This window comes from Corvus moneduloides, chromosome 15, assembly GCF_009650955.1.
Source record: "Corvus moneduloides isolate bCorMon1 chromosome 15, bCorMon1.pri, whole genome shotgun sequence".
NCBI classification, from domain to species: domain Eukaryota; kingdom Metazoa; phylum Chordata; class Aves; order Passeriformes; family Corvidae; genus Corvus; species Corvus moneduloides.
This window is the reverse complement of record NC_045490.1, coordinates 8,169,684-8,189,244: the sequence shown is the minus strand read 5'-3', so window position 1 is coordinate 8,189,244 and position 19,561 is coordinate 8,169,684. Positions and strand designations below refer to the sequence as shown.

The 19,561-nt window shown below is 37.4% G+C and overlaps 1 protein-coding gene across 5 annotated transcripts in view; it reads right to left on the bottom strand.

Annotated features, from left to right (window-relative positions):
• Window positions 1-19,561, bottom strand: part of FAM13B (family with sequence similarity 13 member B) — a 44,928-nt gene that overhangs the window by 12,903 nt on the left and 12,464 nt on the right. For all 5 annotated transcript variants that reach the window (XM_032124793.1, XM_032124798.1, XM_032124796.1 and 2 more), the window contains exons 5-14: window positions 17,283-17,460; window positions 16,500-16,644; window positions 14,273-14,430; window positions 8,477-8,518; window positions 7,320-7,475; window positions 5,229-5,364; window positions 4,983-5,006; window positions 2,625-2,686; window positions 2,026-2,080; window positions 1,499-1,646 (exon numbers count right to left, since the gene is read on the bottom strand). In XM_032124793.1, the coding sequence (XP_031980684.1) occupies window positions 1,499-1,646; window positions 2,026-2,080; window positions 2,625-2,686; window positions 4,983-5,006; window positions 5,229-5,364; window positions 7,320-7,475; window positions 8,477-8,518; window positions 14,273-14,430; window positions 16,500-16,644; window positions 17,283-17,460 (1,104 nt within the window). The remainder of the gene's footprint in view (window positions 1-1,498; window positions 1,647-2,025; window positions 2,081-2,624; window positions 2,687-4,982; window positions 5,007-5,228; window positions 5,365-7,319; window positions 7,476-8,476; window positions 8,519-14,272; window positions 14,431-16,499; window positions 16,645-17,282; window positions 17,461-19,561) is intronic.

Sequence of the window (19,561 nt, the reverse complement as noted above, 5' to 3'; positions counted from 1 at the left end):
TCTGAATGTGCAGTTTGCTAGGGCTCAAGACCACCAACCAGCAAATATTGTACAAAACTAATGAAGCCAATCACAAGTTGCAAACCTCTTTATTTGCACAAGGGCTAAAAGGGAAGCGTGGACTCATGAAGGCAATTAATTTGCAAGACAGTCAACACCAGTAACAAACCAACAATCAGTTATCGCCACTTGAGCTTCAGGACAAAGCTGTATGTGCTCACATGTGACAGCTCCAAGCTGCACTGTTACAGGACACACACTCCAGCTTTACTTCCCTCATTTTAACATTTCCAACACTGCAACCAGAAGTTACGTGCAGTGATTCCTTGTTACCAGTGTCTTGCTAAGGTTTCACTGTGACACTTAAGGGCATCTAAAAGAACAGCTGTCACTGGAAGAGCCTGTTGAAAGTTAAAACCTTGTCCCTGCACAGTTCACCTGCACTACATCTATCAAGTTGTACTTCAAGTTTTCCAAACCAGAAATGAGTGGCCTGTGGCCATTGCACTGTCACTGACAGCTCACAGTAGTTTAGCACCTTAGATCACTTGCATTTTTTAAGGTGTGATGACTCCAAATATCAAAACCAGGCAGAGGAAACACAATATAAGGAAGATACAAAAAAGAGAAGTATTTTGAAAAGAAGATATCAGAGAAGATAAAACACAAGAGTGTTTTGCTGTGGTTATAAGGGCTTATGGTTGTTTTAAGTAAAAAAAAAGACTAAACAGTTATTACCAGACATTTGAGCAATAAAATTCAGTCAAGTCACAAGCCCAGGGGATTGCTAAAGCCTGGAAGGCAGTGAAGAATAAGGCCACAAACATAAGGAATCCTGTCTGAGAGAAAACTGTTACAAGTATTTTTCTTTTCCTAAAATGCAAACCATGGAGGAAGAAGTGGCACAGAAATAATATCCATCTGCAATTTTAGCCTTTATTTGAAAATTTAGAGCTGCTTCAAGCTATCCAATTACTTGGGAACCAAAACAACCACCAGATTTTGCAGAAAAATTGAAATATAAACTGCTTTGTTTGCCAGGTTAGTGATTTTAAAGTCAAATTCAGCTAATTCAGCTAGCATTAGAATTTCAGTAGTTTACATTTAATAAAACAAAGACAAACAAGACACGATGCAAATTTTAGCTAAATAATATAATTAGACAAAGTGTTTTTAAAGACTTGGATGAGAGACTCAGGGTCCTGAAACTTTAAAAACAATAAAAACCAAAACCAAACCAAAACAAGCTACCTAGAATGAAACTTGGACTCTTTTGCTTTCTTTCTTAAGTTTTTCCTTGGACTATTTTTTTCTTCATATTTTTTAAGGTCCTTAATTAAGTTGCAGATGGTTGTGAAACAAGATGAGACTTATGTCATGACTTGGTTGGTCTTAGCACATGTACAGGAATATATTGTTGTCTGCTGCTTCTACTTCGTAAATTGTTTTATTTATCACTCCTCCCTAACTATATTGTGAGCTAAAGAGTGAAAATTACCTTCCCATTTGTCACCATCAGATACATTCTTCAGATCCAGATGTGGTACTTGGACACCTGGAGCTTCCTCGGGAACATTAATGCTGCCATCCCCCAACACCTCTGAATCAGTGTTTGCATTAAGATCACAAGTCTTGCTACTTGAATCCTGTATTTAAATAACAGAACAATTTTATTATTACTTAGCAACTGGAAATCAGGTGCCTAACCAGTTCCAGTGCTTCACCAGAAATTTTAAGGAAAAAAGAAATCTTTCCAAACTCAAGGAATTACAAATACACACAACCCCCAACAGCAGTCAATTATTTACATTACAAAACATTTCTTAAATGAGATGCATAAATATAAACTTGCTGTGCTGCCCTGAGTTTCTGTGAAGTGACATGATGAGCTCTCTGCAAGAGGTTTTGCAAGCCTTGCAGCCACCAACAACCATAAGACGTTAAAAGCTAAATTTGTTGTGTTACTTCACATTTGTATTTTGTATGAGATGCTGTGTATCTGTGTATAAATAAAATCCTTCTTACCAGAAACGCCTCTGAAGATATTCTATCATTGCCATCAAGCAAAATACTGTTTTCCCTAAAAAGAAGACACAGACCTCATTATCATTTTAATACAAGTTCTTAATGGACAGTAAACACTATACACTCCCCCATTTTTTTTTTTTTTTTTTTTACAAACCCCATGCAGTTTTAGCAGATAGGCAATGTATTTACTTAAGGCAATAATTAGAACTCTGGGAAAAAAAAGTTATATTAATTTTTTTCCACTCTCTGATCTTCATATTGAATTCCAAGCTGTAGCATCTAAACAACAACTAGACTTGAAAGCTGGAAATAAAAACAGCTCAGACCTTTATTCTAAAATTGAGAGTAAATATTTTAAAACTCAACTGAACTAAAACTGATTTCAATCAGTGCTGAGCTAAAGCTGCAGATTAACAAAACTTTCTGGCTAGTCACTGTTGCTAGCATTAATTCTTCAATAATTAAGAACAATAAACTCTGACAAAATATTTTAAAGAAAATAACTTTTTATTCTTCTGTTTCTCTTGCCCAGAATATAGTTGTTCACAAAAAAAGCTGTATCATATAGGTTTGTATGACTACAGAAAAACACAAACCTTTCACTATTATTTTCTCCATCAACATCTTCATCACATGGTTTCAATAATATGTCTGCAGTCTGTTGGGAAAAAGTAGTTTAGAAAGATTTGGGAATGGCTTTCTCAGCAGAAAACATTTCCATACTCATCTCTGACCACAAGACACCCTCAAGAACCAAAAGCTTCTTGTGTGTGGGGATGGAAATCACACTTTTTAACCATGTGACATTTTTACATCTCAAATAAGGCCAGTGACCAGGTGTTTTAATCACCAGAAGTCAGACAATGAATGACTTTCCATCTCCAGATAAATAATTATTTATTATTTCTTCAGTAAAAGTTGTACCTAAAATTGTCAATCATAACATGAAGTTTGGGGCGACCAAAATCATGGCAGTTTGTAAGTCCTAGTCTCAAAAACAGCGGGGTTGGATATTGAGTTGTACCCACCATATATGAAATGAAACAAGTCTGACAAACTTTTTAAAAGAGCTACTAATCCCTGTTACTAAATAAAGCAGCAACAGAATTGGAAGGGGATGAAGAAGTGCTGTCAGTTCTATGACACCATCTCATAAAACAAGTTCACATAAATCCATGTCACCATTTCATTCACTATAAGTATTTATGCCAAAGCCCAGTACTTGATTTCTTCAGAAAAGCATCTTATTTGGGGGAATACAAGAAATTTGAAATATAAAATATGTCATTTGGTTTTAGACTTCAAGAATTCTCACAAAATGATCTTCATAGTGTCTGAATATAACATGAATTTACCAGGAGAGTTCAAATACACCAACAGTTGCCAGTTTTATGCTGCTGACAGCAAGTGATGCCCTTATCAGAAAAAGGGCAATTCCTCTGTTGACATTCTTTCAGTCCTCAAGTCAAATTCCAGTTTGAGGAAACAATTTTGAATGACAGTGCATTTGTCATACTCCAGCAGATAATTTCCACCCTGGAGATGAGCTGTACAAGTCTTGCATAGCCACACTTATTGGAGTTGTGGAAACAACTGCTTCTATTTCCATTCCAGGCCCAAAGGAGAACTCATATGCAGAGCTGTCTTTTCCTACAACCCTACATGCTCCTCTCAAACTCCTTCCACACAGGAGAATCATCACATTTCCCTTTAACCTCTCCCCAAAAGATACAACTCTTCAATAACATTTGAAACAGTGTATTAAAAAGAAAGTAAAAACTAACATTGAAAAACCAAAACTTCACCCCAGAATGTCACCACTGACAGCAATGGACAGAAGTCTATCAAAAAGCAAAAAAAGGCCAAGAATGACACCAGGTATGACAACAAAAGTACTTCTATCATACACTCCCAAGCATCACGTTCCCCTTTATATCCAACATCATGTCTTGTGCATTTTGTGCTATAGGATAACAATCTAATTATTCTTTTAGAACAAGATTTGAACACTAAAGCATGAGGAAAGAACCAGGACAATGAATACACTCTACGAAACTTAATTTACAGAATGGGATTCTAAAACAATATGTTAGTTTGTGGGAACAACTGAAAAATTTGGCTTGCTAGGTGATTCTAAAGAGTCATCTGGGATCCCCAAAAGCACACAGAAGCCCAAGAGAAGAACACATCACAATAGCGAAAAGCACTACAGAAACATTTTGTTTTGATAAAAACACAGATTCCAGACAACTCAGTTTCACTATGCTAAGGCATCCATTCCCATCTTTTCAAGTTCAAAGACCTATTAAATTCTTCTAGTTAATTTAAGTCTACTAACAATAGGTTTGCTTATCTGGTTATCTTTCAGGAAACCCTCAGGAAGATTTACGAACTCACAGGCTGAAAACCGTTGCAGAAACTTCTCTACACATGTGTAACAAACCTCTCTACCCACAGAATTCACCATTTAGATTTGTAGCAACAAAAGTTTTAGCAAATAAGTAAGGAACTTTAGATTCGGTATTTCATTAGAAGGGCTTATCTGACAGCTCCATATGTGCTGCTTGATATAGAGTGGTAGAATGCTCTCTTCTCTTGCACATTATTGTTATCCTTGACTTAATTTTTGTCAGCACATATTTTACAGAATTCCTTGACTGCATCAACTAGAGAAGAGATAAAGATGTGCTGAAAAGAACAGAACATCTCTGCCTACCACAGAAGAAACTGGAAATAGAAAAGGCTGTAATCAGCTAATTACAAAACCACACTTTCCTAGCACAAGCATAGTGAAGAGGCTGCAGTCTCAAGGTGACTGCTACCGTTTCCTGATTCAGTGCAAGGTGACTGTGGGCTATGCTGCAATCACAGCTCTACAGCTTCTGCTCCTCAGGAGCAGTTTACTAACACAGATGCTGCTCCAACCAGTGCTGTGCTGCCTCACACTGACTTACCTCAGCAGAAGGAAGGGCTGGTACCTGTGAAAGAACAACGGAAAAATATCAGTCAGGGTCCAAACAAGTCACACCAAAATACACAAACATTTCTGAGTGCATGAGGCACAGCAAGGAAGACAACTGACTGCACAGAGCTAGAGCACCATGTAATGCTACATCAGAGCTCTTAGGAGAACTTGGATCTCTAAAGCACCGAAGTTGCAGCAACTTACGATTTGATACACAGGAGACTCTTCCTCTCACCTGAATGCTTTCTTCTTCCTCCGTTACAGTATCACGTTTCATAGCTTCCCTGTCTAAATCAGTGCAAACCAATACTTCAGAGCAGTCTCCTGTGTTTTCACTGCTACCAGTGCCATTATCTTCAATAACATCATTCCTAAAGATACAAACAGAAAGATTTTAGCAACCTGTTGTTCCACCTTTAAAAGAAAAAAAAAAGAAACACTTTTTTTTTTCCCATTAAACAATATCAAACATCAGGACCCTTTTTGTCTGGTTTTTTTTTTTTTTTTTTTTTTTTTTTTAACAGAATTATTCTGACCAAAGACACTGGTAACAATTACAATTCCAGTCACCTGTAGGTAAACTTAATTATTTATGTGATGTTTGTACATCCACACATGATAGATATATTAAAATGTATTTATTTGATTCTTGTCTGAAGGGCCAGGCATACACCCCACACTTACCACACCAACCTAAGGAATTAAAACACAACAGCCAGAAGCAATGACATCCTGAAACTACAGTGACTCAATGACATTGCTGTGGCTACACTCCTCTCAGTACTGAAGCCAGTTAGTTTATAGCTACTGTCACTGTGTTCCCCTCCAGTGAGAAATCCCATTATTTCTAACATTTAATCTTCTGAGACTTCAACTTAAGGCATGTAACATTACAGCCAGATTAAAACTAATTGACATCATATTTGTATTCACATATATTCTTTATGCGCCACCATCCCTGTTACCACAGGACTCTGTCATTCGTCACAAGCCTTTGACTTCTTTGCCTTCCTTCTCCTCACTCAAAAAGAATTCCGGACTACATTAAGAAAGCTCCTTCTCTATCAGATATCGAGATAATGAACAGGATGGGTTGAAAATTAACATTTTAACTATTTTTTCTTAATTCCAGCCATTAAGCTAGTTCTAAGAAATTGGTACTGGATCGCTGTTTTTTTCAGTTCTTAATTTAACTGTGTATTTGCCTTGTGCACTGTCTGCTGCTTTAAAGAACCCAGACACCCCTTTGAAGAACGCTATCATGTATCCTCTTACAGTTAATCCACAGTGGAATGATGATCAGAAGCATCTGGAATAGTCCCCGTGCCAGAGGAGGATACTGGTTTCAAATCGGCAGTGATGGCACTTGGAGCCTCCCCCTCTGTGAGATCAGCCAACCTTTACAGCACTCACACTGCAACTGAAGGAATTCAGCTGCCACAGGGCTTCGAGGCAATTACCCATTTACAAATTACTTCAAAGACATTAAACCCCTAGCACTAAAACTCAGATTTAATTGATCATTACCAGCAACGATTATTACTTTTATGATCCACTGCAAACTTTATTCTTATCTTCTAAAATCAGTAAAGATTGAACAATTTAGAAAAGCGCATTTGAGTCTCTGAACACTTCATGTATTGCAGGCTCTGTTCATGTATTCCACCTCTGAGCAACAAAGAAATTTAGGTACCGAAATCTTAACAACACATTTTTGGAGTCTGGATTAATCACAACTACTTACTTTAAATAAAGCACCAAAATGTACCAGCTTCCAAATGCTGTCATGGCAATCACTACACTCAAAAAATGGCTTGATTTACAAGAAAAATAAAATCTGATCAAATAAGGTTGGAACTCTGCAAATAGACCCACAGCGCTCATTCTACATATTTTTGGCTGTTTTATTGACACTGGCAGCCAAAGTAGTAAAGTAGCTATGTTGACATGGAAAGACAGGGTTATGAAACTGAAAGGGAAGCTACAATAGCTTTAATATGTTAGAATTTTGTCATAAATCATATCGGTGAGATACGAATGAAAGCACTTGAGTAAATTTAAGTTCCTGTGCTACTTGCACAGAATTCAGCAGGAAAACATACACTTCACAGCGTTTTTACCTACAATATCAATTTAAAATATTTGCTTCAAGAGCTGTTGATTACTGGCAACCAATGGAGCTTGATTTGTTTTAAAATAGATAAAACTGAAGTCAACAGCAGAAGTCGTAACTTTTGGGTTGAGGTGGGGAATTTGGGTAGGTTCTTTTGGAAGAGTTAAGACATACAATCCAATAGAATTCATTACAAACACAACAAAATCTTACTGGTTGTTAGATCCTTCCTCATCCCCACTGGGATTTTTTGTTTCATTGTTACAGCCCAGTCTGTGTTGGTGTATATGTTTCAGATCATTATCTAAGCTGCTCTGCAGGTCGAAAAGATGCTGTTCCACAGCTGCTCTGATTGTTCTTTCTAAAATGCTAAAAAGAATAAAAGACATAAGAGTCCTATTAAGAACACTACTTTTGCATTGGTCAACTACACAGAAAGGCAGAGATAAACTTTACGTGACAGGAATCTTTGATGGCAGTACTTCAAGGCAAAAAGAGACTAATTTTTCCAGAAAGGCAGTGGAAATTAGTACACTTAATATTTTTGAATCCATAAGATTTACATGAAGTATTATGAAGTTCATCAACAGTATTTTAAGAGTAATCAACACATTACAATAAGTAACCTATTTTTTAACAACTATACATAAAAAACTTATAAAAGCCTTATATGTTAATGTGACAGTAAAATCCTGTAACAGGTCAGAGTCAACCCTGGAGCAGGTTCCACTTCAGCACATGTGGCTGCACCTCCTCCTGAACAGGGCTGTAATCTTAAAAGGCAAAAGCCAACAAATAGCAGACACAATCAGCAAGTACCTGATGAAGGATATAGGATACACCCAAAAATTCATCAAGAACAGTATTCTTTAAAAACAGACTACTCTGCTGAGTGCCTCTCAGCCAGCTCATCCCAAATACACAAGAGGCCTCCAGAAGTCCTCCTATAAAAATCTTAAACTATTTAATCCCATTTTAACCCCGACATTGTGCTTTTATTTTCCCTCCACATTTGTACACAGAATTCCACTGAACTGTACTCAATATCAATGGTGCTAGAATTACAATTTGAATGCTATCATAATATTAAGTAAATGTATCTTATGATGTATCTAATTGTAAAACCAAAGCTTTGGACTCAACATGCAAGCACACCATGCTCTCATGCTCCTGCAGTCAACAACGCTGACAGGCATTATGTATTTCCTGCATTAGTGTTAAATGCCACCAGTGAAATCCTTCACACTAGAATATGTCCATTCACAACGGTAATCATAAAACTTACTGCATTTTTTTGAAAGGATACGTAACTTCTATGCATGCTCTAGTAAGAGCACAATTCAAACATTTTATACTTTCATTATACTTACTCTGCAGAGGCTGGCAAGATACTTATGGGAGAGATATGAGCACTGCAATAAAAAAATAGAAGTTAATATAATGCAAAAACATCACACTAAAAAGTCTTGAAGTCAACAGAAAGCAACTTAGAAAATACTTAAATATTTCATGTGATGCAGCTAAGAGAAGTAGAATAAACATGTAAAGAACACCATGAGTTGCTGTTCCTTTATTATTTGACAAAATCTTCAGGAACACCATCACAAGGCAGAAAGCTGTAGAGGTAGCAATGCAGACTTCTGTCTCTCAAGAGCCAATATTTGTTGTGTTATGAAGCTCCAAGCTCTCAGATGTGTGGTCTTTCCCATGGGAAATTCTAATCATTTTGTAGTCAAACATTTCCCGACACCTTGCTTAAGAATGCAGATTTTAACCTTGCTGCCTAAAGCAAATTCCAAATTACTCTGCTTTCCTCCATAGGTTCTTCCCACTGTTGCATAATTTTGCTGTGCAACGTTCAACAGATCTGCAACACTCTCTGAGCATAGCTACAACATTTCAAGTGCAAGGCAGACTATGGGACAGGAGCCTGGCATTTGTAAAGCATCTGGAAATCTCCAGGCAAAGCCACTTCAGCCTAGAATGTTAAACTCCTCAAGGAGGGGTGGGTGGGGGAATTCAACATAACTAACACAAGTCAGTTAATTCATGTGTATGTGGTCCCTCTACAATTTTTCATTAGTATGATTAAAATTTTATTATAAATAGCATACCTAAAACTTTAGACAAAGTGACAGTAAAGAATAAAAGATGAGAAATCTACTACAGACAGCAGCGAGTTGCAACACAAATACCTCACTCAGAAAAAAGTAAATACTAATTTCAGCTTAACTTGGAGGCAGGGAGGGAGGTAAAAAAAGGCTTTTTCTTTCTATTACAGATAAAGAACTTCAAAAAGCTAAAAAAGAAGATTTTATTCTACTGTTTGCCATGCAACAACACTGTTGCCAGACAAAGTTGATTTTAAATATTATTTCCATTAATGCATAAGGTAAACCCTGAGCTTGCCACTCCCCTGGAGAAATGAGCAAGTTATTACCTCTGTGAGGTACACTATCAGTTTTGAGTGGTATGAGCCTTCCTTGCACTAAAAAATGTAGACAGTCTCTCTGTTTACCCAAGAATAGTTTCAACACAGCAAAGAGTATCTTGGTTAGAACTTATGAGGTTTATTAGTAGTTCCACCACCAGAGAGAGAAATCACCTCAAGCAGACTTTCTATTTTTCCTTCCTCCAAGTAGATGAAATACAAGCAATAAAGGACTTTCAATTAAACATAGATAAAGAAAGTGGTTAAAATATTTATTTAAAAATAACTATACCCGTTTGCCTTAGACACCTCGTACTCGGCCAACAGCAGAGTGCATAGCATTTAAACCCCACTATGGCACAAGTGAACAAGCAGGTACTCATAGATGCTTTTAATTTCTTTTCTTCCTTTTTTTTTTTTTGTGGAAACTGGCTGACAAATGAAGTTCATCTTATGATTTGTGTGTGTGTGTTTGCCTGGTGAAAAGCCAAAGCTGATCTATTCCAAATGCATTGACAGAACAGGCAGCACACAACTGCTATTTCAAAACAGACACAGCTTTGGGAAATTAGAACACCTGACACAGAAGCCAGATCTTGTAGCCACTAGTTTCAAAGCTATAGATCAAACAACTGAGGGGGAACACCCTGGCATTTTGTATTTTTCTTACAAACAAAAAAACAGCAGGAGGTAGTTTACAGCTTAAGATATTTACATTTCATTTGTATTTCCATGCACAGAAGCTCAGCACAGCCCTACTACCTGTACAAAGTAGATTTGCTGAGAAACATATTTTATATTAACAACACTTGAAATAAAAAATGAAAATATGAAGCTGCAAGTTTAGCTTCATGAACACGGTAAGAGAAAAGAAGCATGATCTTGGAAAAATACCCCAGTAATATTTCAAAATATGAAAAATGTCGTTTTAAGTACCTATCTCAGTAAGTTCTACAAAAGTTGCATTATAAAAGGTATGCTTGTATTCTAAAGGTACAAATACATAATTGCGTAGATTGAAACCAATTTACTATTAAAATAGTCACTCCTAGGACAAACCGGGAGAAAAAAAATGAGGCAATCAGAGCACAGAACACTGCAACACCCTAATTGCAGAAGAAAAACTCAGTCAAGGACACAAGTACAAACACTATTTATAGGAAACTGTGATGACTTGAAATCCTTTTATTCTACCACTTGAGACAATGAGGAACTGTGTCAAGAATAGGGAGAATCAAACTCATCTCCAAAGAATCCAAATGATTTCAGACATGGTTCACAATAAAATTTTCCATCCTAGTGTGTAACCTTCAGCCCCCAGCACAGGATGGTTCTCCAGGTGCTTTTACTCAACACCTTTAGGAGCATTAGAGGTACTCAGCAAAAGCTGTGCATAAATCAGCAGTATTACAAAGCCTAAAGAATCCTCTTACTACATAAAGAAAAGCTAACATTTTCAACTAATCACTTTAGCATTTAAGCACTTTCTGAAACAAATGTGACAATCTTAGGCGAAAAGCCATTACAACTTCTGAGCCCACTACCACAGTTCAAGGATACTTTTTAAAAGCTGTAATTTATACTGCCAGACAGAGCCTTAACGCAGCATGACACAGCAAGACAGAAAGGTAAACATCTTTGTTTCATAATGCTAACTCCCTCCTGAGAATCCCTTCAGCACCGGCTCCCTATCCATAAAAGGTCCCGGCAAAAACATACCTTGAGTAGGAAAATACATTAACTGGAGATAAAACATGTCCAAGTTTTCCTTGGTAATTTCCTGACCGTACACAGATTCTTATTTCTCATTAAAATAATCAGTTGTGACATTATTTCATTTCCTGTCTCCAAACTACATCTCATCTCACATAATTTTAAAGCCTTACTTGCAATCATATCAAAACGACATTTTCCTGTCATATATTACCTGTGCAGCAGAACTTTGCAGGCCATTCTGATTATTTTTGCTATCCCAAAAGAGCACTTCATGTAAAAATGCTTCATTTGGAAGCCAGCAAAGCGTGATGTGGGCTGCTGGCTGTGCATGCTGCTGGCTGGGCTCCGGGGGCTGCCTGCGAGCCGGCACCTCTGGAGTGCTGCACTAAACCCTGCAGTCTAAATAGAAATTGACTGCAACATGAGGTCACTCCTGACAATAAGCTGCCCAATCAACACTTGAAAGCTCTCCTAACGTGTTGTTTACAGATTTTCCAGGATGGAAGGAGGAACAAGTATTTGGATGTTAAAAACAGCACTACATTAAAATAATAATGTATTTCCTAGCAATTTAGGCAGCTCTTCTCTTTGGTCAGCTTTACCATGCATTTTGTCTCCCTTGGTGGCTGTTAATATTATCACTTGTCTCTGATCAGAGCTAATTAAATCACAAAAGGGTTAACAAAAATATCACAGAAGCAGTGAGGATGTTGCCCTTGTCACTGCATTTAGTAGAAACAAAGCAAACTGTTTATACAGCTTACTGCCTGTCATATCTCATATTTTTACACACAAAATCTTGAAAAATCCAAAACCAAAGAGTTTTTATATTAGGCTTCTAACTGACAACATTTGAGATGAACTGTCCAATTAAAGCAAATACTGCCTGGCAAGGCTCAGGGATGAAAACTTTGGAATAATGACAGAGAAGGATTTTAAAGTACTTATTTCAACAGCATGTCTTAAAATTCAGCTGCAATGCTGAGTCAGTAGTTCTTTACTCCAAAAGTCAGGACAGCAAAAAGAAAAAGAGCCGTGGGGAAAAGGCTTCTGGTAAAGGCGAACAGTTTCCTTTATGTGCTCACTGCCAACCTGTAAGCAACAAATGCTCCCTGCTGGGTAACGGGCTCAGAGATCACTCCACAGGTTTATTAGAAATACCACTTTCAAGCAGTCACTAAATCAAAGTGCATTAATGATTATCCACATTCTTACAAGATCTCTAACTCAAAGTCAAATTAACACCACGCAGGGTAGGAAGGTCATAGGTTTCAGCAAGAACAAACAGAATGAGTAGAAAAAAAGGTATTGAGCACAATTAGAAGCAAGTTATAGTCCAAATAACAAGGAGGAAGGTCAGATGCCCCGCTGTACAGATCAAGATAAACAATCTCTTCTACTTCTCTCCACAGAGAGACCAAAATACACAGATATTTTGATCCCAAAATCTGACAGCAAAAAGGCAACAAAACCTCAGGTTAAAGAACTGCAAGAATCACGTTTAAGATCTAAGTCTCCTCCTCCTTCCTGTATAAGCTGCCACAGGCTCTACATCAGGACAAAGATAAATAATCCAAATAAACCTGCATTAACATTTAGTTTCTTAATTTTTTTTCTTTTTTTTTTTTTACATCAAGAAACTAAGATCAAAAAAAGGCCAATAGTGCATACATAAAAGCCATTAGGTTTGGGAAAATATTTACAGTATTCATAGTGGTTAAAAGTTTAGTAAAGAACACTTTCTCATTCCCCCTTTTTTTTTTTTTTTTAATGTTTCCTGTAGTTGTTCTGGTTTTACAGTCAAAATTCTCCTTCTTCTAGAGGATTCCTACTTATCCTTCCCCACAAATTATGTAAAATGCCAACCATAATTAATGCCTATTCATTTTTAATTAACCTTAAACATCAAGTAAAAATGTTTTTTTCTTCAGGCTATCCAATTTAAACTCTCAAACATGTTGAGTTTGTCACTACTGCTGTGTTTACACATTCCAGAAGCAACCTAATACCTGTGAATAGTTAAACTGCAACTTTTTAAAAATTTAATTCAAACTAAAAATAAGAAGCTTTACTACCAATAAAGATATTTAACTATTAAAATATAATTTAAATTACAAAACCAAAAAACATGGTTCTGTCATTATTTGATATTTTACAGCTTCTTGCCATGGAGTAGAATGAAGCATGCAGCCGGCAGCTGAACAGATTCCAACCCAAAATCCACATTCTTGAAACTACCCATTCTTAGGCAGCAACTTACTTGTGATTTTCCCTACATTTCTTCTGCTTTTATTATTTTTATTATAGATTCCTCCTCACTCCTCCCTACAAGTTCTTACATGCAATGCCCATACCAAACACATGCTGTAAAGGGGAAGAGGTAAAATTCACCATCTGTAGAATGTAAACTCTAAGTACAAGTAAAGCATATCTAAAAATAAAACCTTGTGTACTACAAGCAAGTAAAATATAAATCTGTGTACTACAAGCAAGCACCGATAAGCTCTCAAATGAAAGTATGATTTTATGTTTAGGCATCTCTTTTACGAGAATTGCTCTTAAAAGCTGACTCCCCCTCCAACATTCCTGCCTATATGACATTTTGCAACTTCCAAACCTGCCCACAGCTCTCTACGAGCATGTGACAAGAAACAGTCCTAGGATTTCCCATTGGAAGGATGGTACAGAACACGCTGGAATCTACCAGTACGCAGATTCTTCTTATTTCTGCTATAAAATTTATCGTTTAAATACCACTTTACAGTTTCACTAAAATATGCCCTTTTTACCTTTCCCTGCATAAATCACCATCTATAATCCAATCTGAGTTCTACAGGCATTCCTCTGCTGAATTTGGAAACAGTTATTTTAACCCGTATTTTACTATTGGAAGAACTGCACCTGCTTCTAAAACTTCAGTTTGTAGACACCAACACTTAAAAGTCTGACAGTTTCTCTCTCTGACAGAATAAATTACAATCCAAATTTAAATCCAAACTCCAAGGCAGAATCAAGTTACCTTGTTGATGCTGTAACATTCCGGGAATCCGAGAGAGTCCCTGTCATATCTAGATGCACCACAGCTGGCCTTTCAACAGGTTTCTCTGTGCTGTCTTCTGGAAGTTCTTCCGACTGCTCAAGCTTTACATCTTCCTCTTCTTCCAAGAGATCATTGAGCTAAAAAAGATTTAACCAAAGTCAATGGATTGAAAAGTTCCTTTCAAAAGGTCCAGGGAATTAAAAGAGCATGAAAGGTACGAAAGTAACGTGTAGTAGGGGAACACTTCTCAATTTTAGGAAAAAACAGGCACACTAGACTTGCTTTTATGTAAAACCATAAATTCTACACCATTAAAAAGTTGCTTTTGAACACTGGACAAAAACTGAAAAGCAAGAAGCACCTCTGATGCCATAAATAAACACAAGCAGAATGAAGAAACAACAAAATCCCAACCACACTGAAATCATGAACTACAGAACCTTTCTTCTTCTATGTCTAAAACAGATAATTCTACTCTATTCCACAGGTAGCCTTATTCATGTATCAGAAGCATTTTCAAACCCTCCTAGGGAAGGCAATACAGAAGTCTATGAAGCCAAACTTCAAAGATCTGAACGAACACTTAAAAAGTTTCTGTGCTCTTGTCTATTTTTGTTTCTTTGTTTCCACACACAGATGTTTTTACTGAAGCAGCAAAATGCAGCCAATTCAAAAGCAAAACAATATAGCCAACTGGCAACTCAAGACAGTCAACTTCATTTTTTAAAAAGCAACTACATCTAAAACATGAAAAGGTAAAGAGAACAAAGTGATTCTGTTTGACTTCCAAGTTGCCTCTGTGATTGATTACTGATCTCCCAATCTTGCAAACCCAAAAATTAAAGCAGCAGCCTCAAGAAAATATGTTGTATAGAATCTATCACCAATGTAAAACAAAAACACAAAATTAAGAAGAATTGAAACTTCAGAAGTTTAAGATTACACAGAAGGCAGAAAGGAGATATTCGTTAGTTTTTAAAAGGGGTGTAAGTTATATGGCACTACATTCCAGGCAAGAAATGTATTTATCCCTGCTTTTCCTCTGCAATTGCAAGAGGATGTGCCAGTGAAGCAAAAGCAAGCCCACCCACACACTGGGGCAGCTGCCAACGGGGCTGTGCCCAGCGGGGACAGCGGCCCTTCTGTCCCCACTGCACCGGCCCCCGACAGAAGCGCACTGTTGACATCTGGTGGAGACACCACGAAATTAAAGGGACACCCCACCAGCCCTTCAACGAAGGGAAAAAACAAACAAAACTACGCACCAAACAGACTTTGAGCTTAGGAAACCCTTTTGCTGAAACATATAATGAGGCACAGCCAAATCAGTAATTTCAAAGCACGAGAGAGAGCACAGAGCAGCTCTGGTTTACAGAGCAGTTATCCCAACTCAGCAGCAGCCCCCAGCCTCTGGCTGCAGGAGTCACAGCCCAGCTTTGCTGAGCAGCTCCCTGCACGCAGCAGGGCTGTGGCAGCCCTCAGTGCCAGACATAGCCCTGCATGGAGCTTTGCAGAGCTGCAGTGCTTGCTCAAGGAGCTCACACAGCAGACGCTGCTCACTCTAGAACCTGCTGCCCATGCCTGGCAGACCAGACCAACATCTACTGCAGGGAAGAGGAAGCAACCAACTGCCCCAGTACTTGCCTTACCTGTCTTGCTAGAGGAGGGGTTTGTGAGATAGGCTTTAAAATTCAGTACTTCTTGTTACCTACCTTAGCAACTGCTTATTATTTATCCTGTTTCTTGCTTACAGAAAATACATCATTTTCAAGTCTTAGAATGAGAAACACCATTCAAAAACTTTGGCACAGGAAAGCACCACTGATAACATCAAGTGGAGTGCAAGACCCTGCATGTTCCTGTAAGACACACCTAGAAATACTCTTGACCAACAAGAAAGTCATTCTTCATTCGATCAAAAAACAGTTCTTCTTTCCTAAATTGGCAATTTTAAAGCTGTTTACAACAGTGTCTCTCTGTTGGGCAGGATAACACTGTTGGTTTAGTCCCTATGTGTTTTTTAATCTAGCACAGCTATGCTTATTACAAAAGCATTAAGAAAATTAAGAAAATGCCGGGTTTTGTCAGTTTACAAGAAACTTCTCAAAGTCATACTAAAGAAACTGTATTTCAATATATCTTTCATAAACATAAATGTGTAACAGGCAGTTAAGTGGTAACATATTGCCATTCAAAATATTCTTACCTGCTCAGTTATTGAGCTTAAATCATTAGTAGATGAAAAATCTTCCTCTTCATTTTCAAAAAACTCATAGTAGTTCTCCAGAAGTCCTGCCATTATTCTGCTAACTATTTCTTGTTCTTTCAGATCCTCCACATCTGTGTAAATGCTGAAGATTTCAACACTGTTTTAGTTTAAAAATCTAAATCCCACAGTTCCTCAAAGAACACCTCTGAATGTCTTCTATGACTAAGTGCTACACTTCACAACATTATCCTCTATCCATTCTGAACACACTGAATTTAAAGCATGCCTTCACACTACTGCCTTATAAAGCTTTATACTATTTTATATTTTACAATAATGAATTAGCAACTATTTAGTCAATTAATTTTTCATGAGGAATATTTAAAATTCAAGTATTTGCCTGTGGTGAGGAAACAATAGTATAAACTGGTAGTTTAACAGCTCCTCCCAGAATTGTTTTCTTGCTACAAATAGCAGTCTTACATATTATCACTTGATAAATAATTATCATTATTTATTCAACCTCAGAATAAATACAGTAATGCAACAATCAAACCAGTGGTTTCTCACGCCACAACTCATAGACGAGCTGCTGTTTACTTCTTAGCAAAAATTGTAAAACCAAACTGGGGTGAGAAAGTGGGTGGAAACAGAATGATTCTGCCTGAAACATATTGTGCACTTTGTTACTGTTGCTCACAGGCCAGGAATGACTTTAAAGTACAGAGAGACACTCAAATTCCCACAGAAACACTGAATGAACTTTTATAATTAACTTACTGAAAAACATCCGGGCCAAAGACTGCAGCTAAAGAACTTGCTGACCAAATTTCTTCATGATGCGATGCTACGTTAGCTAAAAATTTACACAGAAACTTTAACAAACTGTAATTAACAGGTGGAAGCTGCTGCAAGAGGAACCTCAACTTTCTTCCAAATTCATCTTCATTATTGTAATCTGAAAAAGTAATAAAAATATTTTAATCTCAAAGAAGATATCTGCTTTTTAATATTTGATACTGATCAGCTTTTTTACTATGACCATTACTTACTTCTGAAAGTACAAGTAATTTGGTCAAACCACAGCCTAAAATGTGAGAATTGACTTGCATTTGTCCAATATTATCCACCACATTCTCTTCTGCACATTTTCCCCAATTAATGCTCACTCAAATTTCTGATTTCCGAGGGCAAACTTTGCATGTTTTTGTTTTACCACTGTTACATCACAACTGCTTTGAAGAAGAGCTCTAGAGACAACAACAGCTCCAGACAGTGACTTAACTGCCATCAAGTTAAATTCTTCTGGCAGACAAGCCACTTTGACACCTTTTCCTCTACAAGCATCCCATTCTCACCACTCTACTTGCTTTTATAATACTTAACTGATAAATCCAAGCTATCTCAATGCAATCATCTTTACACATGCTTAGTTCAAAGCTTACTGATTCAATTTCAGATCTCAAAAAGGGTCACCATAAAACCTCCTCATTCTCACCCCACTTACCTACACTCTTCATCAAAGTATGTCCCCATAAAGCTCATTTGTTACCTCATCTGCCTTACAGGCAGCAAGGTTCAAAAAGTTTACAGCTGTTTATACCTAACTGAGAAATTCAATATATTGGAAAAGAAATGTCAGGAAAGCAAAATGGGAGAAAAATTGATAGAAAGAGGCTTCCCCTTCTTTCTCAGACACTTGAAAACTCTTCTAAGATCAGTTAGAGAGGGAAAAGTACGTTTGAAGATGATGAGCCATCATTGCCTCTCTAGATGAGAGAGCAGAGACATCCCAGTCCTTAATATCAAAGCAAAGAGTGGGTAAATTCCCTAAGAGCATGTACAGGAACACTAAGCAGGAACTGTACAGGATTTCATTTGCTCAGACACAGTCAACATCTACAGCAGCTGAATACAGGGAACCAAGCACATAAAATAGTTGTTTCAACACATAACACAACAAAATGAACATTCCATTGACAGTTCTTACTGTAGAAATGCATTTTGGAAACAGAACAGAAAAAAAAGACTTTAAAAAGTACTTTAACAATGTAGACTTTTAAAAAGAAAGGGAGCACAGAGAGGTGATAATCAAGACCACTTTGAACATACACATCTCCATGTTTTGTCTAACCAACCCGAAATCTAACAAATCTGAAATTTAAGTTCTAAACAACCAGAGACCAAAAGGGAGAACGTTCTTACCCTCTAACTGAAGTCCTGAGGCACTGAAGCATGGATACACACTTGTGGGACACATGGCCTAGTGCACTGGGACCACCACATTCACAACTCAGTGACTCAAATCACCTGTCTTTGAGGAACCACCTGCCTGCAAAGAGCTTCTAACATGCACAGAGGCCACACCTTGCTGTATAAGGAAGCTATCCTGAGGACTAAGCCTGACCTAATGATATGGAAGAACTGCTGAAGAGAGAAAAGACCAGAACTAACCTATGGGTCAACAATTACTACCACCTTCTGCATTTCTTTAAGCAATTCCACTGCTTCAAATGCAGCTGATGATGTAATTCTGGAAACTAACTGAGCTATGTCTGTCAGACAGGCAAAACCCAATTAGAGGAAATCAGAAGTCTAATTTTAGCAGCTGAAAACACTGTTCAAGGGTTTATGTGGTTTGATTTCCTTGTTACAGATAACTTTCAATGCTTCTGAAATAACTTTTACACTTACAAAAAGACAGTAAAGACAGTAAGCTGCAAGTTTAAGCAAAGTTTCTCCACATTTTTAACAAAAGGGAACTAAACGGGGACTTGCAGGACAGAAAGAATCCATATGTAAACCCATCCACAGTGATCTACTCAAAGACGGGAGGAAAAAGCCAAATTTCACACTAGATTTTATAGTCATAGAAGGGAAGTCTGCTGTCACACTGAGTACACCTCAATCCCATTTCCAGTCCTGACAGATAACATTGCAACCAAAGCACACAGCAGTATCATCATTATTACTACACAGAGCACCAAAGACACCTTAGTGCCACTACAAATCTCAATTCAATACTGGGTTTTACTCTTAAAATCATAAAACAAAAACAT